We start from the raw sequence: 26,100 nt of genomic DNA, 5'->3' as shown, positions 1-26,100 counted from the left end.
TGATTTTTGAGTAACTTTTTTTATTATGGAAAATGTCAAACATACAAAAGCAGAGATGACCATATATAATGAACATCATTTACTCATCATTCAGCTTCAACCATCTTGAAGGCCAATCTTGTTTGAGTATGTCCAATGTGTTTAATATCTAGATACATTGTGAAGCAAATCCCAGACATTATATCATTTCAACTGTAAATATTTGAATGCAGATAAGAATTCTTTTCTCCAATATAACAACAGTATTATAATAATGAACGTGAAAATATCTAGCCAATGCTCAAAATATTCTAGTTGTCTAATAAACTAAATCATCTTATAGTTTGATCAAATCAGGATCCAAATAAGATCCATGCAAGTACTGATCACTCTCTGAAGCCTTTTTTCAATGCACAGGTTTAACCACCACCCTTTCCTTTCATCCTTGTGACTTATATACTGAAGAAACTGGATCATCTGTCCTGTGTTTTCTTGAAGTCAGGATTCTATGAATCTCATCTGTTTGATATACAGTAAACTGTTTCTCTGTCTCCTGAATTTTCTATAGAGGAGAAATTATGTCTAGAGGCACAGTTAAATTTAGGTTCAAAATTTTGGCAAATGTAGGAGGTACATAATGTCTGGGATAACACAGACATATGAATATGAATCTTTGCTACTATTCACAGCTGCCTTGAAATAGTTGCGAGACACCTGATATACAAAAGCCACATATATGCTAGAGAGATTAGAAGAGGGATGTTTTACCATTCGTTATCATTACAAAATATTAAACAAATATTCAGTGACGCCTACCATATATCAAGTAATGTATGCTAGATATAAAAAGACTAAGAAAGCAAGTTCTTTGCATTCAAGGTCATATCTGATGGGGAAATACAGACAAAAGCACAAAAAGGCCACAGGTGCCGAATAGACTTCTGTACAGATACAGTGGTAGTGCAACAACCTGAAGTCTAGCCATTGTTAATAACAGGAAAGCAGTGTCCAAAAGCATAGGGTGAGCTGTGTCCTTGGGGATGTCAAAGAGCTCACCTGTGCTTCACAATTCCATTCATCATTGGGGTCACATACTTGATTCTTTCAAAGTAAATCTGAACAACATTTATTCCATTCACCTAAAAAAAGATAATCTGATTAATAAGGTTTTACTGGTTTGTCCATTCCTGTAGAGTCTAGACAACAAATATTTACTGAGGATTTAGTATGGTTCATCAACCCTTTCTACCGGAAAAGCCTGCAGTGAATTATCCAATGTGGTTCCACAGTAAGCACAGGTGAGAGCCTAAAGAAATAAATTCTCCCAGGTATGTTATGAAGCTTAAAAAAGAAAATCAGGAATTCACTGGTAGTAGACATTTCTAGTGTGTGAGTCAATGACAAATGTTTCCGAATTTTAGCCCGTTTTGAGGCCCTGGAGTTATGCAGGATTCAGGTTGGGTCCTAGTCCTCAGAGTTCATATTCTATTAGGAAAACAGTTAGTGAGGTACATAACTACAATAGGTGTTTCCACAAAAAGATCTCTGAGGGAAAAAAAAGCTTGGCTAGCTGTTAGTATTAAATATGTTCTGAGCAGCTTCACCTCCTTTCCCAGTTATCCATGTTCCTTCTCATAAAGGAGCTCCGCGTAAAGGAGAGTGAGGAAAGAAGCAACGCCAGCTCCAGAGCCTGTTAAGCCATGTGTCCCACGCTGGTATCTTACAAGCTGCCTGTTCCTGTTCTTACAAACTTTCACTTTTACTGATACTTCTAAATAATGCTTTATAACAATTCTTTTCAATGGAACCATACCAAGGAACTACACATAGCCATGTTTCAGCCCTTCTTCTTGCAAAAACAAAAAAAACAAAAACAAACCAAACAAAACAAAAAAAACCACCAAAACGATCTGATCCACAAAACAGGTTTCTAATACAACGTATACCTGCATCAAACACATCAAAATTCCTTTGACTTCAGCATGACTTCAAGCTTTTTAAAGGATAAGCATAGGCACTTGTCCAGTGGAGGGAAAATCAGCCCTTTAAGACAACATGCTGAAAACAAACTTCTGTTATCTTGTGTAAACATCTTACTATCTTTCAGCAGTACACTGGATTGGGGGGAAATGGGATGAACTGAAAAATTCAGCCTCACTGCACTCAACATGTAAAATGCATAGGCACTAAGTAACCCCTCCAAGGAGAAAATCACACCTGTGTGTCAAACTTTTAAAATATAAGATCCTGACAAGATTTGCTTTATTCCTGTGTCAGCTGTTTTATCTGAATTTCCTGGAATTATTCTATTAAAAGGCAAGATCATTTGGAGGCTTTCATTTATTTCTTTTCTCAAATGAACCCCAGAGAGGATATTTAACTATATAAATTTGAATTTAAAGAGTGATAACTGGTTTTTGCTTGCAATATGGAAATGGGAATTACTGGAAGGTTGGAAATTGCATGAACAGTCTCTGTGGATCCCAAAGAAAATCTCATTCAACTGTACTGCTCAATCCAAATGCTTTTAAATGAAACAAAGTATGATTATAGAACAAGACTGAAATTTGTTTAACTCAAGTCTCCTCAAATTAGTCAAATAGAGTTCAACTGCCAAATATAATACTGTGTATTATTATCTCTAGAATATTACATTGTAGTAAAACCCCCAACATATTCCTGGCGTTTTTTAGATGAGAGGTATTTTTATGTATACAATACAGAAATAAAGCAATAATCTGTAGGATTGGTGTATAATCTTTAAGACTGAGGTTACTGGGAATATCTATTCAGTGATTTAGATTACCCAGTAATTAGTGAAAACCATATTCAATAATTCAGCATTATTTAGGATATCAAATTACATGCTTGGTTTATAAAAGCTATAATTTTGGTAAGCAGGTTTGTACTCATTTCTTTGACAGTATCTATTTTGTTTACTACACATATATTACTTAGAAGGATTTATGTAACAGAGAACCATGGGGGGGAGGATGATATTCAATTCTATGTGTACCAAATTTTGGAAAGGTAACCTATAGAATAAAACGCATAAATTAGTGTCACCATCCATGTATATTTAATACAGGTTTGTAGAATACATTTAGAACGTTGATAGATATATACCATCCAGTCATATTCACTGTGAAGCCTGCGAATGAGAAAACAAGGGGAAAAAACATAAAAGATGCCCCACCACCACCACCCGCCAGCTGGTAGGACTCTAAAGGCCTCCACTAAGAAACAAACCACAAGCCTGACATCAAAAGCGCGCACGCACACTCACGCACAAACACATGTAAAGGGTGTTTAGGAAAAAAACACCACCCAAACAAAAACATCACAGGGCAGACAGACACGCGCGCGCGTGCATATGCGCGCGCGCGCGAACACACGAGAACACACGAACACACACACACACACACACACACACACACACACACACACACACACACACCCTTTATGAAGAGCAGGGCAAGCAGTTAAGGCACCTTTCACGAAATCCCATGCAGCTCTGGCTGACCGCAAGATTTTTACAGTGTCACCAAGAAGCGATTAGAAAAGCATGTGAAAAAACGTGCAAATTGTCTGCAAACAGCGCCTGGCAACAGAGACAGTTTGCAAGCGTGATTCAGAGGTCTGCCTGCCAAGGAAACAAAAGAAGCCTCCCTCCTGCCCGTGCGGGCGCACTGGGCAGGAGAGGTGCTCTCCTGGCAGGCAGGCAGGCAGGAGGCAAGTGCGGGGAGGCGACAGGCGGGAGTCCGGGCGGGCGGGAGCGGTACATACTAGGGCTCGCTCTCCGGCGGGGACGGGGCGGCCGAGTTTCCATTAGTCGGGGAGCCGCCCAGCTTCAGTTTCTCCAGGTACTCGGCATGCACGGGCTTGTGGCACTGGAGGACCTTGATGGCATCTTCGATCTTGAACCACTCTCGCTTCCTGCCGATGCTGACCGAGTCTTCCCAATCCTCCAGCAGCTCGGTGACGGTGAGCACGAACACGTAGGTCCGGTGCTTGCGGTCCTGGTTCTGCTCGAAGACGCCCAGCAGCCGGCCCAACTTCCCCTTGACTCCCGCCTCCTCGTACACCTCGCGCACCGCCGCGCCGTCCGGCTCCTCCTCGGGCTCCATGCCCCCGCCGGGCACGATCCAGCGGTCGGGGTAGCGGCTGCTGCTCACCAGGAGCACCTCGTCTTCGCGCTCGCTGCGGAAGCACAGGCACGCGGCGCGCTTCTTGAAGCCCTCGGGGTCGTAGGTCCGCGTCTGGTTCGGCTTGCACTTCATCCTCGCCGCCGCCGCTGCCGCCGCTGCCGCCGCCGCCGCCTGTGTGTGGTCGCTTGCAGCTGCCGAGCGGGCCGCCGCTGCTGCTGCTGCTACTGCGGGCAGGGAGAGCGAGGACTGCAGAAGAGAGGAAGAGCAGAGCGGAGTCTGAGCCGAGCCCGAGCCCGGGGAGACTAGGCGGGGGCGGGCACGGGGGCGGGGGCGAGCCGGCGCGTCAGTCAGTCCGGGGAGGGCAGCGCCGGCCGGGTACGCCGAGGGTCGCGAGCCCGCCGCCTGATTGGAGGCGCCGCTTCCGCCGCCTGGAGCCGGGAGCCCAGAGCCCGCGCCTCCGCACAGCCCCCCGACTGGACCGTGCGCGGTCCCCGCCCGCCCGCCTGCCTGCCCGCCTGCCCGCCTGCTTGCCCGCCTGCCCGCCTGCTTACCGGCTTGCCCGCCTGCTTACCGGCTTGCCCGCCCGCCCGCTTGCCCACTTGCCCGCTTGCCCGCTTACCCGCTTGCCGCTTACCCGCTTGCCGCTTGCCCGCTTGCCCGCTTGCCTGCTCGCCTGTCCGCGATCGCGCGCTCGCTCTGCCGCCCGGCCGCCCAAGCAGGGGTTGAGCGAGGTGAGGCGCGTGCGCGCGCGTGGCCGGGCCCGCGTGCGCGCGCGCGGCGGAGGGCGAGGGGCGGAGGCGGGGGTCTCTCGACTCCCGCAACGCGCGACGCCACTGGCTCACTGCGCAGGCGCCCCTCACCGCTGTGCCTGGGAAGCTTCTAGCTCCCTGGGCGCTGGGGAGGTGCACCCCATTGTGACACTGCGCAGGGTCCCCACCACGTGTGAGTGTGGGCCAGACATGCCAGCGGCGGGGGCCAGCCTCCCTCCCATCCTCCCCGCCCCCCGAGAAAGGCACAGGCAACAGGGTCGAGGTCCTCGTCATCATCCTCTCCCATTATGAACAGCACTTGCCTTATTTCTAGGCAGAAGGCAGGGTGTCGCCAGAATGACCAATGGCAGTCTTGCCAGAATAATCTTTGCTGAGTCACATGCAGCTTGCTTTCTTCAACAGGTTCTCTACTGCGGCTTGTCAACCATCTTGGCTCAGCCCTTGTCTTAAACACTTGCACACAACCCCTGTTCCCATTTGGCATAGCCTCTCTGTTCCTCAGTTTCCCAGTCATGGAACCCCGGGACTCCTTGTCACAACCCTTGTTTCAACCCCAGTGCAAGTTGTTTCTGGAGCAGCACCCCCACAAAGTCGTGGATTCCCTGTCAGAGCCTCCATCCTCACACACTGCACCCTTTCCTGGCCTGCTCACAGATGAGCATCCAGGGCTTTGGTGATCCTTGAAAACGTGTGTGTGTGTGTGTGTGTGTGTGTGTGTGTGTGTGTGTGTGTGTGTGTGTGTACTCTGAACAGGTGTAGGCCCAAGGTGGGCAAAGGTTTCTTCCTCCACTGCTTCCATTGCTCTCCCACCATTATGACTTTGGGGACAGGTTTTCCACAATTAGGCTGCACTAGACCAGAAAGCCCCAGGAATTCAGAGTCTCAGTTTCTAGAGGCTCCCTGGCACTGGGATTGCAGCCTGGCTTGTATGTGGGTGATGTGGATCAGAACTCAGGTCCTCAAGCACTTTGTCTAGTGAACCATTTCCCTGGCCAGTGGATTTTATTTGGAGATTGTAAAGGTCAGTGTGCTTTGATCACACTGACTCTTGCCAGAGAAGCAGCTTCCCAGAGTCCAAAATTAACACAAAACTTCAACCATACTTTTTTATTATTTTCTCTAATGTTTCTCTCATTCCTTCTCTCTTGTAGACTTCTAGATTTCTGAGGGCACCGAATGTCTCCTCATCACCTCTTAGGCAAGCCTGCATTCTCTTGAAATCACCTTGTCCTCACTAAAGACTTTTGTACAGAGCTGAAGTCGGCTGTGGTTTAGCTTGATGATGTTCATAGCTGTCTTCTTGGGGGAAAGAGTTCACTTTGGTAAGGATTGCTGACTTCATTGAAAGGTATTTTCCATTTTCATGTACTCTGTGCCATCTGTTTTCTTTTTAAAAGCCTCTGAGTACCTCCAGGGTTCCCGGTAATAACACCTGTGGCTCCTTGCCTTGTTACTTCACACTTTGAAAGGCCAGTTACCCCTGCAAGATAACATGGAATGAAATGATAGCCAAAAGAAGATGTCTGATTCTATCATCAGTCTAGAAAAGGATTTTGCTTAGTGGCTAGTCTTCCTCCTCAGAGAAGCTCATACCATTGCCCTCAATAGTTCTTATCTATGAAGTGAGGCAAGTCCCTCAGGAAGCCCAACTCTTCCAAGAGACTTTTGGGACCTTATGTTCACTCCCATTGTGCATGAGTTCTGCTCTCTGGCCTTGAATTTGAAAGTTCCCCTTGGCTTCTCTTCTATCATAGCTCCCATGAATGGTCCTATGGCTCTCTGTCTGCTTGATGGAGGGGGAGTGTAAGGCTTGGTGCTACCCTGAAACATGCCCTTTCTTCCTGTTGAGCCAGCATAGTCCCTGAGCCTTAGTGTCTACCAAGGACTAAAAACACATTGACTGAATAAATTTTGTGAACAAAGTTCCATGGCTCCCAAAGGATCTTTCCTCTTGAGTCTGTGAGTTGCATGAAATGAAGTTTCCTTAAACCTGGGGCAGCTCTCCATGTCTTTTCACACAAGAAGGTGGGGGGGTGCCTTTCACATCAAAATCCACACCCGCCCCCCAGTTCTCTGTTCTATGTGTACCACACACACGTTTTTCTCTCTGGGGAATGGCAGTGGCTGTATAGTGGATCTCCAGTAGGTAATTCAGCAAATGTTCCCTCGGGGATACAATGGCTGGAACACAAAAGACCCTAGCATTCCTGATGTGATTGCAGGTTGAATCACTGTGTAATCAGAGAAGCTTCTTCTCTGCCTTTTGTGACTAATGTGATGTTTTGTAGAGGAGAAAACAATTTCTAATATTAAATAAACAAAAAAGCCCTGTTATTACTAACAACATAAACCCGAGACTAATATTTAGAGACAGTGCCCAGCATATATACTGCAGTAGGTGTTGCATGCATCTTCTTTTGTCCAATCTTAGAATCCTTTGAAGAAGATAGCGTCATTGCATATGGGGAGGGATGACATTAAGATTTGATGCCTATGGGATGCTTCAGTATCTAGCAGCTGCTAGACAGGTACATGATGTCAAATTCCGGGGTCTGCAGAATGGACTGCCCAGGAAGCCTCCAGCTCAGGAAGTCCCCTGAGCTTCCCCAGCTCCTGTCTCAGTGCTGTCCCCATTCTGGCTGCTCTGGCTCCTCAGCCCATGCAGGGATTCCTCCTTGTCCTCAGCCTCTCAGAATCTCCTCCTATTGAACACTCCCTCCAGCTGCATTGACCAAAGGGTGCTGAAGTCCACACTGATTCCCACTGTGTTACGGAAAGGGCACAGTCCCTGGCACTGTTAGAGAGGTGGAAGGCTTGCTCTATTCATGTCCTGCCTGCTTCAGAGGAGCACAGATCCTGAGCAGGGTTCTTTGTTGCAGACTAAGTTTCTGTGTCTGAAATAATGTCCTGGTCAGGATTCCTTTTCTTCCCCAAAGCCCAAACCAGCTCTGGCAGAATATAATCTCTTTATCCATCACCCTGCCACCCGCATGCCCACATACGATGAACTCAGCACCCTCAGAGGCTAGCCAGACTTGTGATTGTCAGCAGCTATTTCAAAAAGGTGCAAGTTCACTTGATAAATATAAGGATAAGGCAGATAATGTCTGGGGTTAAAACAGATGGGGAAATGGTAGCTCTCTTAGTTTCTCAGAAAAGCTTCATGTGGCCCCAACAACAGTGGCCTGCTCTGGAGAGCTGTGCCATATGTCCCAATGGCATCTTGGTTGTGAGTTCTGACCCAGCGTTGTCTTCTGATTGTCTGAGGCTCGGTGGAGAAAGGGCATTTGCTGTTATTGTTTCCATCTTTCAGGTTATTTAAAACATTCGAAAAAACATCACAGATTTTATTCTCAGCTTTCCAAAGTTCAGGAACTAGTAGGACGGGGAGTCATAAACCTTCCTAAACTTCTACCAATAGCTTTTTGTGATCAGCCCACATCCCAGAAGGGCACACTGATTTCTGGACTGCAGGAGACATTCTATTCTGTAATGGTCCTTATGTTCTCATAAACCTATCTGCATTTCCTCTTTTTAGGTTGTTTCACATTTTTTTTAATTTGGGGATGGGTGCATATGCCCTAGCACAAGTGTGGAAGTCAGATGACAACGTTTGGATGGATCCCAGAGATTACACTCTGATCCTCAGGCATGGCATCCTTTCCCTACTGACCCAGCTCACCAGCCTTTTGTCCCTTTATTTGCAGTATCAGAAGGCCCACAGTTCTTTATTTGAGGACTGACCGTGTGTCATTTGTTTTTCACATTTTACTGACAACTTTCATAGGATCACTCGGACCTCTATTCCATTTCTCCTAGATTATTAAATGAAAGCTGGGGAGGCTAGAGTGCACATCCTCCTTACCACAGAGCTTGAATTCCCAGGGCTGAGACTAAAATGAGGGCTCTTCCAATCCATTACATACACTTTTCATCAAATTCTTCAATTTCTTTCTTCTTTCTTGTCTATATTCAGCATATTTTGGGGTGCATGTGTGTATCTGTTTGTATGGAAGATGAAACGCAACCTCAGGTTTATTGCTGGAATGCTGTCCACCTTCTGTCTTATTTTGTTTACCCCCCACAGGAAGACCCTCTGTTTATTTGATTGAACAAAAACAAAATAAGCTGCATAGGAACAATTTTAAAGTCCAAAGAGACTCTGGCTTTGTTATCATATTTTTTGACTGAATCTTTCATTGGCCTGGAGGTTGCTATGTAAACTTGGATGTTCCCAGGTTTCCTTCTCTCCAGCATTGAGATAACAAATTCTAGACTTGTATGCCAAGCACTTCAATGAGTGAGGTGTCAACCTAGCTCCACAAAATTCTACTTTAATGTTGTGAAGTCAATCTCCCCTGCTTGCATGCCATTGATGTAAACTTATAAATTCTAAAAAAAAAAAAAAGAAAAGAAAAAGAAAAGAAGCAAATCCTGCTACTTATTTGTGCAATTTGACTCAGACAAGGTATATTTTTCCATTAATCTGTTCCATTCATAACATTAGGTTTGAGGTAGACACACTTGAAAAGAAATTGAGCACATATAATGACTAAAGCATGGAAAATTGGACTTCAGCATATAGTGTGCTGAAGGTTGCATGTGCAATAGATGCCTATGTCTGTGGACCAGTGCACGAGATTTCTAGAATCACCAAACACCTATGAACATCTTGTTGAGTTTACATGGAAGATGATGTCACCTATAACTTTTAGATGAGCATGTTGGATATTCACATTTCAGTATAATGTTAATTGTCCAAACCTCCTGGAAAGCTCACCATATTTCATGTAGAGTATTTGACACAGAATATGCCAAAGTCCTAGTCCATAACCACTTTGTTGTAAAATAAGCAAAAAGAAGGTAAAGCTTGTTTCATAAATGTGCACAAAGTACCTTGGCTATGGCAAGAGGAGGAAAGAAGAGGAAACAAAGAAAAGTGAGGAAACAGGAGCAGGAGAAGAAGCAGGAATTGACATGACTATAGTAGACAAGCCTGTTATTTTTGTAGTCACAGGCTTGACTCCATACTACTAGGCATTATTGTAGTGGTTAATGTAATCTATTTCAGAATTTCATATGTGAGTTCTGCATGTACGTCATGTGCATCATTTCCTGCTGCACTGACTCCAACTCAGCCTGTATTTCTCCCTCTCAAATGCATGCCTTCTTCTTCTTCTTCTTCTTCTTCTTCTTCTTCTTCTTCTTCTTCTTCTTCTTCTTCGTCGTCGTCGTCATCATCATCTTTGTCTTCTATTATTATTATTATTATCCCATATATAAACATACATACATTCATATACACATGTATACATACATACATATTTTAAATAAATAGAGCCTGATGAGTCTATTTGGCATTATTCATAGGTGTATGTGTTTAGGGTAGACCACTAAGGGTTGTATAACCTGCCAGAGGCCTCAGCTCTGCAGAAGACTTATTCATCTCTCAGCAATCATTACGCTGCTATAGTTCTTCCCTGTAGTTCTTTATCTAGGGGTAGAGCCTTGTGAAATTTCCCCCAGCCATGTTGGCAGGTCAACTTATACGGTCATTGTGCTGGTCTTTTTCAGGTAACCTTATTGTTAAGGTTACATTGGTGCAGCTCCCCTGTCGTATAGAGATGGCAGTACCTCCCAGTGGACAGGCTAGTCCTCTGGCTCATGCAGTCTTTCCTCCCCTGCTTCTCCAATGTTCCCTGAGCCTTTAATGTGAGGGTTGTATTCTAGATGGATCAACTATGGTTGGGGACCCCACGGCCATTTGTTCTTTGCATTTTGACCAGTTGTGCATTTCTGTATGATCTCCCTGTGCTGAAAAGGAAGCTCCTTTGATTAGGGGGAAGAGTGATACTTATACACTTATATCTACAGAGTTTTAGGGATAAGCATTTCTTTTTTTTTTTTTTTTTTACCTTTTTAGAGCTTTATTGGGGGGGGGGGAGAGACAGAGAAAGACAGAGAGAGAGAGAGAGAGAGAGAGAGAGAGAGAGAGAGAGAGAGAGAGAAGGGGGGAAGGGAGAGAGAGGGACCAACGGGGGGGAAGGAGCGCAAAGGAGAGGGGACAGAGAGAGAGCCCACAGAGGGCCCAACCGCTTTTTAGGCTGGGAAGCTGGCGAAGACTGATGACGTAATTAAAGGACGTAAATAAGGACCAAAACCTTACATCCCAGACTTTCCCTTATTATAAAAAAAAGCAGGTAGATGGGACTAGGGGCGTCGTTCCTCTCAAAAACTGCTTCCAGCTGACTTTTGGACGTTGGTTGGCTCTTGGGGGAATGGAGAAGGGGAGTCTTCCGAGGTAGACAGGCGTTGTGGGATGCTGTCTGTCATCTGTTTGCTCTGGAGACATGTATCCCTCTTGGCTGTGACTGGGAACTTTCTGTTTGACAAGATGCTGGTGACACAGAAAAAACTTAGAGAGAGAAAAGAATCATTATTATTTTATGTTGACATTTATGTGAGGTAGATCCGGCCTGTCCCTATGGATTTTGAAACATGTTAAGCTTTATCAGAGACAGATTATTTTAAAGTACCTGTTTCCTTTACTGGTTCAGCATCTAGGAGACAGGTGATCAATTGTTAAAAGCATTTCATAGTAATAGATGTTTACATTAAAGTCTTTTTGTAGCGCCCAGACGCTTTTGGGTCTGGGGGTGTAAATACCTTTTAGCTGTTACAGTTTCTTATTTGATGATCTCTGGTCTCCGGTTCTGTGGTGGTCCTGTACCATTAGCTGAACAGTGAGTTAGAACAGGAAACTGGGAAGAGAAAAGCTTGTGGTACATGAGAAATTTTTTTTTTTTTTTTTTTTTTTTTTTTTTTTTTTTTTGGAATTAGGGACAAGGCAAAGATCAGGGCCCTGTCTGTATGCACATGAGAAACACAGGCAGTGGATCTGGAATGAAGCAATGAGCTCTTATTTTAGGTGGAAATCTTTTTTTTTTTTATTAATTTATTTTGCAATACAATTCAGTTCTACATATCAGCCACGGATTCCCTTGTTCTCCCCCCTCCCGTCCCCCTCACCTTCCCCCCAACCCCCCCCCCCATTCCCATCTCCTCCAGGGCAAAGCCTTCCCCACAGACTGAGGTCAACCTGGTAGACTCAGTCCAGGTAGGTCTAGTCCCCTCCTCCCAGGCCGAGCCAAACAATCCTGCATAGGCCCCAGGTTTCAAACAGCCAACTCATGCAATGAGCACAAGATCTGGTCCCACTGCCTGGGTGCCTCCCAAACAGATCAAGCCAATCAACTGTCTCATCCGTTCAGAGGGCCTGATCCAGTGGGGACCCCTCAGCCATTGGTTCATAGTTCATGTGTTTCCATTCATTTGGCTATTTGTCCCTGTGCTTTATCCAACCTTGGTCTCAACAATTCTCGCTCATATAAACCCTCCTCATTCTCGCTAACTGGACTCCCAGAGATCCACCCGGGGCCTAGCCATGGATCTCTGCATCCAGATCCCTCAGTAGTTGGATGAGGTTTCTAGCACAACAATTAGGGTGTTTGGCCATCCCATCACCAGAGTAGGTCAGTTCGGGCTGTCTCTCGACCATTGCCAGCAGTCTGTTGTGTGGGTATCTTTGTGGATTTCTGTGGGCCTCTCTAGCACTTTGCTTCTTCCTATTCTCATGTGGTCTTCATTTACCATGGTCTCCTATTCCTTGTTCTCCCTCTCTGTTGTTGATCCAGCTGGGATCTCCCGCTCCCCCAAGCTCTCTTTCCCTCAACCCTCGCCTTTCATTACCCCCACTCATGTCCAGGCTGTTCATGTAGATCTCATTCCATTTCTCTGTCATTGGGTGATCAGGGATAAGCATTTCTAATGCATTTAGAAATTACACTACTTTAGGAAAGTGGTAGTACAAGGTTCTGCTGTAGGTTCCATGACCACCAGCCAAAGGTAATGGGATAGTACAGGTACTAATTCCTTCCTATTGAGATTGTCTTTAAGTTCAGTTAGAAAGGTATCGTTTACCTCAAGAATATAAGTTCACCATTGCACCTTTTGGGATATCTTGCCATTTTGGCTATTGCTGTGATCCATAAGTGTTATAGCTAGGTAAAAGTATTGATTGCAGCTTTAATAGCTCTCTTCAGTTCTATGACAGCTAGTCCTCAGGGAGAAGGCTTCCTGTGTAGATCCAGTTCTGTGTCCGAAGTGTGTGAAGTCTTCCACAATCCTGCCTTCGTTTCAAGTCCTGTGAGACAAAGACAGTGATGATAACTTTTATTATTTTGGCAGTCTTTTCAGCTCTCCTGATCAGCAACCAGAATGGAGGTTTCCCATCCATGACACTGCGGTTTTAGATAGACAGTCTATGGGTCTTCAAGTGGAGTTACTTTCTTAAAACTTTATATGCACGTGTGTGTGTGTGTGTATACATATATATGTATATATATACATGATATTGTATTTTATCTCATTCTTGAATATATATTGCATTTTAATGAACTATGAAACAATGTTTGCTATAGCATTTTCAAACATCCTAAGTGGTATTCATACCTTCCTCCCACCTCTTTTTCCATCACAGAGGGAATTTAGGGTGGGAACTCAAGACAGGAACCTGGAAGCAAGAACAGAGACAGAGGCCACAGCTTACTGGCTTGTTAGCTCATGACATGCTCAGCCTGCTTTCTTGTAGAAAACAGGACCACTTGCCCAGGGATGGCACTACCCACGATGGGCTAGGCCTGCCCCCATAAATCACTAATCAAGAAATGCCATCACAGGCTTGGCTAAAGACTAGTCTTATGGAAGCATTTTCTCAATTGTGGTTCCCTCCTCTCAGATAGCACTAGCTGTGTTGAGTTGATTAAAAAAAATAAAATAAGTAAATAAATAACCTAGGCAGTGTCCAACATTTTTAATATACATTCATCAGTTGAAGGGCATTTAAGTTGTTTCCATTTTTGACAGTTGTGATGAGAGCAGCAATGAATATCGCTTAGCAAGTATCTCTGGGATTGGATGTCCAGTCCTTTGGGCATACGCCAAGGAGTGGTACAACTGGGCTTTGTGATAGATCTTGCAGCTTTATCAGAATCCTTCATACTGATTTCCAGAGTGGCTACACTAGTTTGCACTCCCACCAGCCATGAAGGAGTGTTCTCATTTTCCCACAGCGTTTGCTTTTTTCAGTGGTTTTCTTAAACTTAGCCATTCTGAGTGGGGCAAAAATGAAATCTCGCAGTAGTTGTAATTCGCATTTCCCTAGTTGATAAGGATGTTAAACGTGTTTAAAAATATTTCTAGCCATTATTTATTCTTTAAGGGCACTCTGTTCATACTTTAGCCCATTCTCTAACTGTGGCATTTTTTTTTCTTGACTCTTATATTTTGAAGCATTTGTCTATTCTCAATACTAATCCTCTCAGATGTATAACTGATAAAGATTTTCTCCTAGCGTGTTTCTTCTTCACTCCATTGTTTCCTCATCTGTACAGAATCTTTTTAGCTTTATGAGGTCCTTTTTGCTAGCTGTTGGCCTTAATTCCTGGGCAAATGGAATCCTATCCAGACAGTCCTTTTCTGCACTTATACCTTGTAGGGTACTACCTATGCTTTATGTAAGCAGTTTCATCGTTTCAGGTCCTTAATACATTTGGAGTCAGTTTTACTGCAGAATAATAGACGTTGGTCTAATTAAATTCTTCAACATGTAGGCATCCAGGATTCCCAGCCCGTTTGTTGAAGATGCTGTCTTTTCTCCAGTTTATATTTTGCTGTCTTTTTCAAATATCAGATGGCTGTAGTGAGTTACCTGCACTTATGTTTGGGTTTTCGATTCTGTTCCATTGACCTACATGTCTGTGTGTTGGCCAGTACCATGCTGTTTTTATTGCTATAGACCTGTAATGGATCTTGAAGTCTGGAATGGTAATCCTCTCAGCATCCCCTCACCCCCAGGATTGCTTTGGCTCTCTGGGCTCTTTTGTGCTTCCAAGCCATTATAGTATTTTAAAAAAAATTTTTCTTTGAAGAATGTCATGAGGATTTTTATTGGGATTGGATCAAATTTGTACAATGCTTTGGGTAAAATGGTCATTTTCACAATATTATTTTTGCCTATCCATGCCCATTGAGAGGTCTTTTCATTTTCTTGTGTTCTTCTCATGTTCTCATGAATATATATTGAATTTTGTAAAAGGCCTTTTCTGTGTGTATTGAGATGATCATGTAAATTTTTCTTTCAGTCCATTTATATGAATTATTACATTTATTGGGTTATGTGGGTGAACCCTCCCAGCATTTCCTGGATGAAGCCAACTTGATTGTAGTATATGATCTTTTCAATATAAGCCTGTGTTCTGTTTGCAAGTATTTTACTGAAGACATTTGAATGTACGTATTTGAGGCATATTGGCTTATAGTGTGTTTTTTGTTGTTGTTATGTCTTTACATGGTTTTGCTGTTAGAGTAATACTGGCTTCTTGAAAGGAGTTTGTAAGTGCTCCTTTTATTTCTATTTTTGAAATTTTTCATAAGTTGGTTGTAGATCTTCTTTGTATTTCTGGTAGAATTCTGTTGTGAATCCATCTGAGCTGGGGCCTTATTGAGTCAGAAGGATTTTTTAGAACTGTTTCAATCTTCTTATTAGTTTAGCATATTCATCTCTTAGTTTAGTTTTCCTGGTTTCCATGAATCTACAAATCTATCCATTTATTTTAGATTTTCTAACTTAAGTATATATTTTTAAGTATTCCCTTACAGTGCTCTGCATCTCCTTGGAGTCTGTTTCAGTGTTTCCCTGTTCATCTGTGATTCTATTCATTTGGATTATCTCTTTCTTTCATTTGGTTAGTTAGGCCAAAAATTTGTCAATATTCTTTATATTCAGGAAAAAAAGACAGCCTTTAGATTTGTTGGTTCTTTATATTATTTTGTTTCTATCTCATTAATTTCTGCTCCAATTTCTTGCCATTTACTTAATTTCAGTTTGGTTTGTTCTTGTTCTTTCAAATTCTTGAGTTGCACCATTAAGCCATTTATGTGTGCTCTTTGTGATTTTTTTAATGTAGGAGTTTAGAGCTATACATTTCCCTCGTGGGACTGTTTAATATGTACCAGAGATTTTCTTGTGTTGTTTTTATTTTCATTTAATTTCAAGAATATTTAAACTTCTTTCTTGATTTCTTTTGGAGTACTGTTTAATCTCTATGAGTTTGTATATGCATAAGCTCTGGGGAATTCTGTGCTATTCATTTTAAATTTCATCCCATGGTGGTCAGCTAGAATGCAAGGAGTTATTTCAAGTTTTCTGACTATGTTAATTAAGGTTTTGTTTTGTGTTGCAGGCTGTCGTCTGTTTTAGGAAGCTTCCCTGGGATGCTTAGTAGAATGTATATTCTTTGGGGAATGGCTGTAGATATCTGTTAGGTCCATTGGATGTATAATATCTATTATTACTGACGTTTTTCTATTTCTTGTCCAGATGACCTCTCTAGTGGAAAAGGTGTGGTAATGACCTCATTAACTGTCAGTGTGTTGGAGTTAATCTGTTTCTTTTTAAGTCCATTAGTACAATTTTATGAAATTGTGTGTGTCACTGTTTGGTACATTATATGATGTATGTTTAAGATTATAATATTTGCTTGATTTATTGTTCAATTGATTAAAATAAAGTGACCTTTTATTTCTTGGGATTTTTTTTTTAGTTTAAAATCTACTTTGTCAGATATTAGATAGTAATGCCTGCTTGGTGTCTGGTTCCACTTGCCTGGGATAGTTCTTTCATCCTTTTACTTTAAGGCAGTGTCTATCTTTGAAGGTAAAATGAAGTATTATACAACAGAAAAGTCGATTTTGTTTCTTAATTCATTTGATTAACTTGAGTCTTTTGATTAGGGTGTTGATATTTAAAGTTAGTCTTGAAAAGTATGTCCTGATTGTTGTCATGGGGGGCATTGCTTTTTGTATTATTTGTCCATTTTGTGCTTCAGTAATTATAGCTCCATTTGTTTCATATTTATAGTCTCCTTTCTACGTTCATTCTCTCTAGTCCAAAGTGTTGTTCCCAGTGTCTTCTATAGGGTTCACTGGTAAACATGTTTTCTTTTAGGCTGTGTCTGTCATAGCAAGCTTTTCATTCTCCTTCAACTTTGGTAGATAGTTTTGCTAGGTTCTGTAGTCTAGGTTGGCATCAGCTATCTTTTAGAAATGGAAGTACATTACTTGGGTTCTTCTGGCTTTTAAAGTTTCCTTAACAATTCAGATGTTATTTTAATGGGTTTTCTTTTATATGTGATTTATGATTTTTCTCTCTTTCACCTTTTAGTACTCTCTCATATTCTGTATCCATAGTGTTTTAACAAAAATGTGCAAGAGTGATTTTGTTTTCTGGTCCTGTCCATTTGGTGTGTTGTGTGTTTGTGTTATGTGGATGTGTATGTCTTTTCTTAATTTAAGTAAGTTCTTTTGTATTATCCTGTTAATGATCAGATCAAAGCATGAGATCCTTCTCCTTCCTTTATACCTATCATTCAAAGATTGGGTCTTTCATTGTCTCAAATATTTCATCATGTTCCTTGCCTGTGTTTAATTTTGTTACATATTCTTTGTGTGTGTGGTTCAGTTTCTCTATTTTGTCTTCAAGTCCTAATAGTCTTTCATTTGATCCACTCCATTTGTAAGGATTTTCTCTGAGTTTTCTAATTTTCCATCCTCAGACAAGATCAGGAACATTCAGGGTGGTATGGCCATAGACTCAATCCCATCTTCATTTCTGCTTAAGTTCTCTTCTGTATTTCTCAATTTACTGAACTGAGGTTTCAAATCCAAAATTTTCATTGACATTTCATTTAGCTGTATATTTTTCTTTTCTTAGACATCACTCAGACATTTATTGTTATCCCCTTTTAAATCCATTGAGTTCTTTGTGTATTCTTTAAACTCCTTGAATTCTTTAATAATGTTTATGAGGGTTTTTTTTTATTAAAATCTGTGTCCTGGGGTTCATGTATGTACTAATTCTCATTAGAGGACAATTCTATAAGACTATTGGATTGGGGAGTGGGGATACCATCTTGGCTATTCATATTGTTTATGGTTTTGTGATGTGACCTCAGCATGTGGACTTCTTTCTTTTCTGTGTGACTGATGTGAGAGTCTAGCCTGCTTCAGGCTAGGGCAGTGCAGTAGCTGTGTAAGCAGACTTAGTAGGGTGTGGAGTATGGATCTGGTAAAGGTGGGTTTGTTTATGGGTGGACTCATCGGGCGACTCTGTCAGGAGCTACACATCTAAAGATAAGTCTGGAAGTGTGGAGATAGTATGGGCTGGCTTGGTTCTCTGGGGACTCACCAGGTAATGCCAGCGCAGGAGGTGTCAAGGTAGAGCTAGACATAGGAGTGTGGGGATGGCATAGGGTGGTTGGGGTCTCCTTTTAGACATTCATGTTCTGTACCTAAACACTTAAGAATGTGAATTAACAGACACACTCACGCATTGATTCTTCCTGTTAAATTTTTATCATCTTCTACTTCAGTCACTTTATTTGAAAATCATAAATGAGTTTCATAAGTACTGCCAAACATATCATTTTTAGAAACCATGAGGTTCTCAGAAAGGCTGACTTGACTATGGAAGTCAGTTATTCACTGGTGTAACAGGGCCCCAGACCTCAGCACAACTGACTCCATGATGAAAGTGACATTCAGAGTGTAAACCCCAGCATGTAGACACCACCACCTGTCAAAAATGAAAACAAAGACCTAATCCATCAAAGTCCATACAGTTCTGAGAAAGTCTCTAAATGTACTAACCTTGCTTTTGGCTTCTGTAGTTCTGCCTCTGGCTAACTGTTCTTGTTAACTGAAGTATGTCAACCCAGGACATGGTTTTTGTGCTTAAAAGCTCACTTTGAGAAAGGCCCAGGGCTACAGTGGGATCCCAAACACCCAATGTAGCCTGAGGATGTCCAAGCAATCTTCTCTGGTGAATACACCACAACATTTCTGGAGGTTCCACCAAGATCCCAGAGACCAGACCTCAAGACACTGGGGTCTCAGAGCCCCTTGGAGTGAGGAAGAGTGTGGTGGTCAGAGGACTCCTAGAAGGTGCACAACCTGAGATGTTGCAGGTCCCCAGGGCTCCCTTTGATCAATTGCTACCTAACACTTCAGGGGTTCCAACACCTCTACCCATAAAGGAAACAAATTAGAAAGTTGCCTGGTCTGTCATCTCCAGAATTTGGTTAAGACGCCTTCTGTTTGGACACATAGGAGAGAGGTTGGACATGGCTGCTGATCCAGTGACTGGAGATCCATGTGAGACATCATGAGATTCCCCATGTCTGTTTTGGATGTATGAATGTGTGGTGGCCACCCCGAGTTGTTTTTACTGTGTGTGTGTGTGTGTGTGTGTGTGTGTGTGTGTGTGTGTGTGTGTCTGTCTGTCTGTCTGTCAGTCTGTCTTTATATGTGTCTCTGTCATTTTTTGTTTCCTTGTATTAACCAGTGGTATTCTCTGATGTGAGATTCTCCCCTTCCCCTGGCTTAAGACCTGTGCCCCCTATTGTTGGGGACTGTCTTAGTTAGGGTTTCTATTGCTGTGAAGAGACACCATGACCATGGCAACTCTTATAAAGGAAAACATTTAATTGAGGTGGCAGCTTACAGTTTCAGAGGTTTAGTCCATTATCATCATGGCAGGGAGCATGGGGGCATGCAGGCAGATGTCGTACTGGCTACATCTTGATCAGAAGGCATCAGGAAGTCGACTGAGACACTAGGCAGTATCTTGAGCACAGGAAACCTCAAAGCCTGCCCCCACAGTGACATACTTTCTCCAAGACCACATCTACTCCAACAAAGTCATACCTCCTAATAGTGCCACTCCCTATGGGGCCAACTACATTCAAATTAACCACAGGGACCCGAGTCATATTGGCTTTGCCTGGTCACCCAGAGAACCCCCAAAATCCTCCACCTGTCCCACTCCAGGAGCAGAAGGCTTGCTTGTTTTGTTGCTTGACCCCTGCTGACAGTCAGGGTTGGAGCCTGTGTGGAGGGGGAGGGACCGGGCCTCTCATCCAGGGCCCCTGCCACCTGAGCAGAGTGCACACAGGGAGGGGAAACAGTTCCCCCAGGTGAGCATTCCCTCAGCTCTATGCCTTCTCTGAGGAACCCCAGGGAAGGGGGAAAGGTCCCCTGGGGTGAGCAAAAAGGAAAAGCAAAAATCACCCTCCTCTTTCACGGTTTATGTCTCCATTTTAACCAATGATCCATAAAATATACCATTCTCAAAAAAAGTAAAACAAATAAACAACAACAGAAAAACCACAATATAAATAAATGAAAACATGCCCCTAGACCAGGCAGGAGGATCCTTGCCAGAAAATGCAGCCTGGACAAAATGGAATTCCCTTCTGTTCAACACTGACCAAGGAGACTTTAAACATCTTTCACTAGGTCCTTTTTAAAGGATTAAAGATAACTGCTAAAAAGATTTCCTTTTTTACCTGGTTGGTCCTGGATATTAGAAAAAAAAAGTTACAAAAGTTTAAAAAAAACCTTAAAGGTCCCCATGGGTAGAGATAGCTCAAAGGGTGTTTAACAGCAGAGAACTGATTGGGACATGGCATTTTGCCTAAACTGAAATTCACCATCACCTTCTCTGATTATGAGATGCAGTTGGACTTACAGATAGCCAGCAAAATTTTAGTGTTTCACCCTCTGTCAGAGACTATCTCCTAACTGATAGTTGTGCCTCCAATCAAAAGATACGGTTGGGCTGTCTCTCAGACTGACAACAAAGATTCTTAGGGTGTGGGCAGAAACCACCTCCCCCAGGACTCCCCAACACCAAGTTCCTACCAGTCCAGCTACCCCATCCAGATTACACAGTACCCAATGACCCTGGACACAAAAGGGAAAATTGCAGTCCGTATTGCCTGGCTTGAAGAGACAGGCATCCTGGTGCCCTGTCAGTCACCCTGGAATATGCCTCTCCTGCCTATGAAGAAACTTGGGACCTCTGATTCTCATGAGTCTGATTCTTCCAGAGAAACAGGTGTATAATGTCTTGGACCTGAAAGATGCATTCTTCAGCCTTCCATTGGCAGAGGTGAGTCAACCCATCTTTGATTTTTAAATGGACACCCCCAGTGTAAGGTTACAGTGGACAACATACCTAGACTAGGTTGTCCCAGGATTTAAAGACACTAAATGCAGACTTCCTGCCCTTCTGTCAGAGGTTTCCTGGAAAAAACAGATTATAAAAGGGCCACTGAGGGACTGCTACAAGAGTTACAGACCTTGGATTACAGAATGTCAGCTAAGAAAGCCCAACTTTGTAGGCGGCTACCTATCTCGGCTACCAGCTGAGGGGAGGCAAAAGGAGCCTGTCTCAGGGTAGGGTTGCTGCCATCCTCAGATCCCAACTCCAAAGACTAAGAGACAGGTTCCAGAGTTCCTAGGTGCAGCTGGATATTGCTGCCTCTGGGTACCAGAGTTTGTGGAAACAGCAAGGCCTCTATACACCAGCACAGAGGGAGACACTAAGCCCCTGATCTGGACTGAGACTAAACAAAACACAAAAGGAATTTTAAGCTAAACTTTGGAGCCATGGAAATGCCCTGTGATAACCTGTCTAAACAACTGGACCCTGTAGCCACAGGATGGCCCACCTGTCTAGGAGCTGTGGTAACTACTGCTAGTCAAATGAAAAGGCAAACAAACGAACAAAAATAAGTTAACTCCGGGTCAACAGCACGCACCCCTGACACGATTGAGGCCCTCCTCTGAGGAGCGCCAGCCCACTGGCTGTCTCCTGACTGTGTGACATGATACCAGGCCCTACTCCCGGCCCACCCTCTAGTCCAGTTTGAGAAACCCACCTCCATTGACTCAGTTACCCTCTTGTGTGGCGACGCAGGGGCTCATCCATGACTGTTAGGAGATGAGAGATGAAACCACGTACGTGGGAGCTGCAATAGTTACTTTAATAAAATGATTTGGGCCCAACCCAGGTACCTCAGTCCAGAGAGAACTGATTGATCTGACCCAGGCTCTCAGATGGGGAAAAGAAAAGTCCACCACATGGCCTGTGAGCCAATATGCTTTTACTACTAGGAATGTCCACGGTGTGATCTGTAGAGAAAGAGGGCTTCACACTGCTGGGAAAAAAAGATATTTAAAAAATCTTAGCCCTCCTAGAGGCTATTTGGCTTCCCCTACAAATTTCTGTCCTTCACTGTAGGGCTGCTGACCTGATTGCCCATCAAATGGCCCTATGATCAGTGGGGCCTATTGATGTTCTGATGACATACCATGACCTCATGCTGCCTGAGACTCATGGTAAAAAAGAAATGGACAGCTCAAACCCACAGTCTGATGGAGGACACCAGAGGGAAAGATCATTCTCCCAGAAACAAGTGGCAGGACTGTTGCTAATCAACCTTCATTCATCAGCCTACTCATTTGGGGTCCACAAAACTTTCTGAGGTGATCAGACCAAGGTATGCTATACCTAGACTGGACAGCCTGGTTCAAGATGTCAGGTTTGTACTCAAGTAAATCCAAAACAAAGAGCCCTTACCCAGGAAGGGGTCAGAATGGGAGACTAACACACTGGCAAACGCTGGGAAAATGGACTTCACCAAGATCTGGCCTGCTGGGGGAGGATAAAAGTACTTGCTAGTTTTTAAAGACAACTTTTTCCTGTGGGTAGACACATTCCCCACCTAGACTGAAATTGCTCAAATAGTAGCTTAAAAGCTCCTCCAGAAACTGGTCCCTGATTCTGCCTCCCTCTAGCAATGGGGTCTGACAATTCATAGCCAAAACCTCTCAATTTTAGCTAAAGCTTTCAAGTGTCATTGTGCATATGGACCTCAGAGTTCTGGCCAGATAAAAAGAATAAATAGGACATTAAAAGACACTCTAAACAAACTCTCATTAGAGTTCAACAAAGGATGGATAGGCCTCCTTCCTTTATTTTGCTTCAGCCTGCTGCACCCCATATAGGGGGAAACTTACCCACTATGAGATTATGGTTGGAAGACCTCCCCCACTGCTCCCCAGGCTCAGAGACCAGCAGTTGGCAGAACTCTCCAATCATTCCTTTCTCTAGTCACTACACATCCTCCATCATCCTCCAGTTCTCCTATTTATTGGACTATCCTAGAGACCCAGCTGACCTCTGAGTTCACCACCAGTTTCCCCCTGTTCAAGTCCAGTGATACCATCTGGGTCAAGTGAGTAGCCAAAGGGGCATAGACACTAACCTGGAAAAGACCCTACTATGTGATCCTCTCCACTCCTATGGCAATGAAGGTAGCTGGCATCACACCATGGATCCACCACACCCAGGTCAAGAGAGCAGAAGCCGTAGATGCTGTTAGCAAAAGGACCATCTCTGGACTACGGTCCCATTGAACTTAAGGTTTCACTGGGCCCCAGGCCCTTCCACTCCCTCCCCTTCCCCCTCCTCCTGGGTCTTGTGTTCTATACTACAGATATGAATATAGGGTCATGGTCCAACCCCCACTGCACTCAGGCCTGGACTGGAAACTAAGGAAAACTGATACAGGGAAGGTATTAGTTAGTGTGACTTCAGACCAGCAACCCATTTTCCATCTTGACCTTTACTTACTGAAGTCCACTTTAAGTGTCCGGTTGTACGGAAAAAAGGAAAGATATGGGAGTTTGTCTTTTGAGATAGGAATACAAAGTTCACAATTCTTTGCATGCCCTGCAGCTGACCTCCCTAGTTTCCAGGAACAAGGGTGTTTCCATTGCAAAAATTAGGGTTGTAAAACTCAGGCTTCCTGAAAAATTCCTTCAAAAAATTCTGATCTTTGGGAAACAGGAAAAACCTGGAGAATTAAACTCCATGCCATAGGAAGGGACCCTGGGGATAGAGTTAATCATTTCCAGCCAGTAATCAGCCAGGATTGCTGGTTATGCTTAGATACCCGACTCCCATACTGCATACAATAGGAACTAACCAGTCTTTCAGCCCAATGACTGACAACTCACTGTGATGGGGACAGCCCAAATTAATGTGAGAGGACTTACAAGGGGCTGAAACTTGTCTAATCTCCAAAACCTTTAACACAGGAACTTCCCCTTATTTCACTGCCTGCTATTCTGATTAATGGGTTAACTTACCTGGACAACAGCAGTATTACCGAGCCCCTGAGACTACTTGGTGGGCATGTACCAATGGTTTGACTAAATGTGCCTCTTCTGATACTTTCCAAACTAAGTAAACAGGTTGATCAGGACCTAGAGATATTAAAACAACAGTTAGATTCCCTTGCAGAAATAGTCCTACAAAATTGAAGAGCCTTAGACTTCTCATAAGATAAAGGAAACTATGTCTGGCTTTGGGAGAAACTTCTTGTTTCTATGCTAATTGATTAGGAGAATTAGAGAAAATCTTGCCATGGTTGGGTAAATAACTTATACCAGTCTCTATTCTCTTGGTCCCCTGGCTAACTACTCTGCCATCAGCACTGGCTGGGCTTTTAGTTATCATTCTGGTTAGATTAACATCAGGGCCCTGCATCTTAAACTAAAGCAGGATGAGCCCATGGTTTGATCATTCACTAGAACCAGTGGGGAATATAACAGGGCTCCAGACATTGATAAGTTTCCAAACCTTAGCACAATTGACTCCATGATGGAAATGTCATTCAGGCTATAAAACTCAGCATGTAGACACCACCACCAGCCAAAAATAAAACAAAGTCCATATACTTCTGGGAAAGTCTGTACATGTACCAACCTTGCTTTTTGGCTTCTGTAGTTCTGCTTCTGGCTAACTGTTCTTGTTAACTGGAGTATGTCAACTCAGGGCATGGTTTTTGTGCTTAAAAGCTCACCCTGAGAAAGGTTCAGTGCTACACTGGGATCCTGAACACCCACTGTAGTCGCCAATGCCTAATAAAGACTTTCTATTGGCCTAAACCCATGTCCAAGCAGTTTTCTCTGGCGGATACCCCACAACTGGCAGCAGAAATTGCTGAAAGATTGGAATTGCGCTGAAGTTAGAAATTCCCCTTGTTTCATAGGCTCTGTTGCTTAACTGGAGTTATGTGGCCATTAAGGCCATATGCAACTGTCATAGTGTAGAAAATCATGCATGCATGATGGTTTTTTCAATCCAGCATTTATTAATGTGATGCTATACAGAGAGAGAGAGAGACAGACAGACAGACAGACACAGACAGAGAGACAGACAGAGAGACAGAGACAGACTGACTATTTATGAGATCAGCAACACTGAGTTTTTGACTGCAGCCTGTCTCCCTGACTCTGACTCTTGGGGAATGTCTCTCACACCAGACCCTTCATAATCAATTCCCTTTAACTCAGAGCCCTCCCCGCAGTTCCTGTGCATCTTGCTTTGCTTGTCTCCTGTTGTCCCGCAGGAGGCCATGGAACGGCCAGCTCCACCTTATTTGAAGGATAGGGCCTGAGAGCCACCTCTGTCATCCCTGTCCTCCCCATTGACGACGGGCCCATCTTCGTGCTGCCCGTTCATTGCTATAGATTGCAGTTAATCTCCATCCACAGTATTGAGAATGCCCCACAGTCCTCCTGGCTGTACTCGTGTGAGTCTACACCGTGGAGAGCCAAACATGGGTATGCCTGAGCCAAAAGGTAGTTCATCATTCTCTCCAACAGAGGGTAGTTCACAGAATTATTTTAACCATAGCATATTCAATACAGCAATAACGGCAATGACCGTTTCTTACTTTTTACAACTACATGAAAAATCAGTTCTAACTTAGGGACTTAAATAGCACTCATTTCTGGGCTCCACAGGTCTGATGTCTGCCATGGATCACTTGAACTCTTAGGTTAGGTTCCCCAAAGGTGAGGCTGACTTGTCACTAGGTAGGGATCTTATCTGAGACTCTGCAGAAGTATCTGCCTCCAGCCCTTTCGTGTGATGAGCAGAAATCAGTTCCTTCTTCATACAGGCATTATGAAGTCCCTCCTTCAAATCCTAGTGTTCTCCATGTCTGAGAGCAGTCCTACCACTGCACCCCCTTTTTTCTACTTTCAGTGATAAGTACACAAAACAAGTAAATGGGGATAAATAATGAATTATTATACAATCACAATGTAAACTGTGAAATCAAATACTATCAATTTTTCCATAGTAGAATTTTTCAAGATCTTTATTTTTATGTGTGTGTTTACATGTGTGTTTCTGTGTTTCGATGTGCACATGTGAGTACAGTTGC

The 26,100-nt window shown here is 43.5% G+C and overlaps 1 protein-coding gene across 3 annotated transcripts; it reads right to left on the bottom strand.

The window, feature by feature from the left end:
* Positions 1-4,892, bottom strand: LOC128118333 (diphosphoinositol polyphosphate phosphohydrolase 3-alpha). 3 transcript variants are annotated; one of them, XM_052751066.1, is made up of 3 exons: positions 4,762-4,892; positions 3,766-4,373; positions 1-3,130 (listed from the first exon to the last, which is right to left on the bottom strand). In XM_052751066.1, coding segments are annotated over exons 2-3 (495 nt in total). In that variant the 5' UTR covers positions 4,260-4,373; positions 4,762-4,892; the 3' UTR covers positions 1-3,129. The 3 variants fall into 3 exon arrangements, with proteins under 3 accessions (XP_052607026.1, XP_052606948.1, XP_052606869.1); XM_052750988.1 differs by having other exon boundaries at positions 1-1,118; positions 4,762-4,891; XM_052750909.1 differs by having other exon boundaries at positions 1-4,373; positions 4,747-4,867.
* Positions 4,893-26,100: the final 21,208 nt, after the last annotated feature.

The sequence above is a fragment of the Peromyscus californicus genome, unplaced genomic scaffold, assembly GCF_007827085.1.
Source record: "Peromyscus californicus insignis strain IS unplaced genomic scaffold, ASM782708v3 Scaffold_10__1_contigs__length_136768540, whole genome shotgun sequence".
Classification (NCBI taxonomy): Eukaryota; Metazoa; Chordata; class Mammalia; order Rodentia; family Cricetidae; genus Peromyscus; species Peromyscus californicus.
Note: the sequence above shows the minus strand (reverse complement) of the source record. Positions and strands in the feature narration are given on the sequence as shown.

Coding starts and splice junctions, on each gene's coding strand:
- LOC128118333 (XM_052751066.1), bottom strand. CDS start 4,259: ATGAAGTGCAAGCCGAACCAGACGCGGACCTACGACCCCGAGGGCTTC.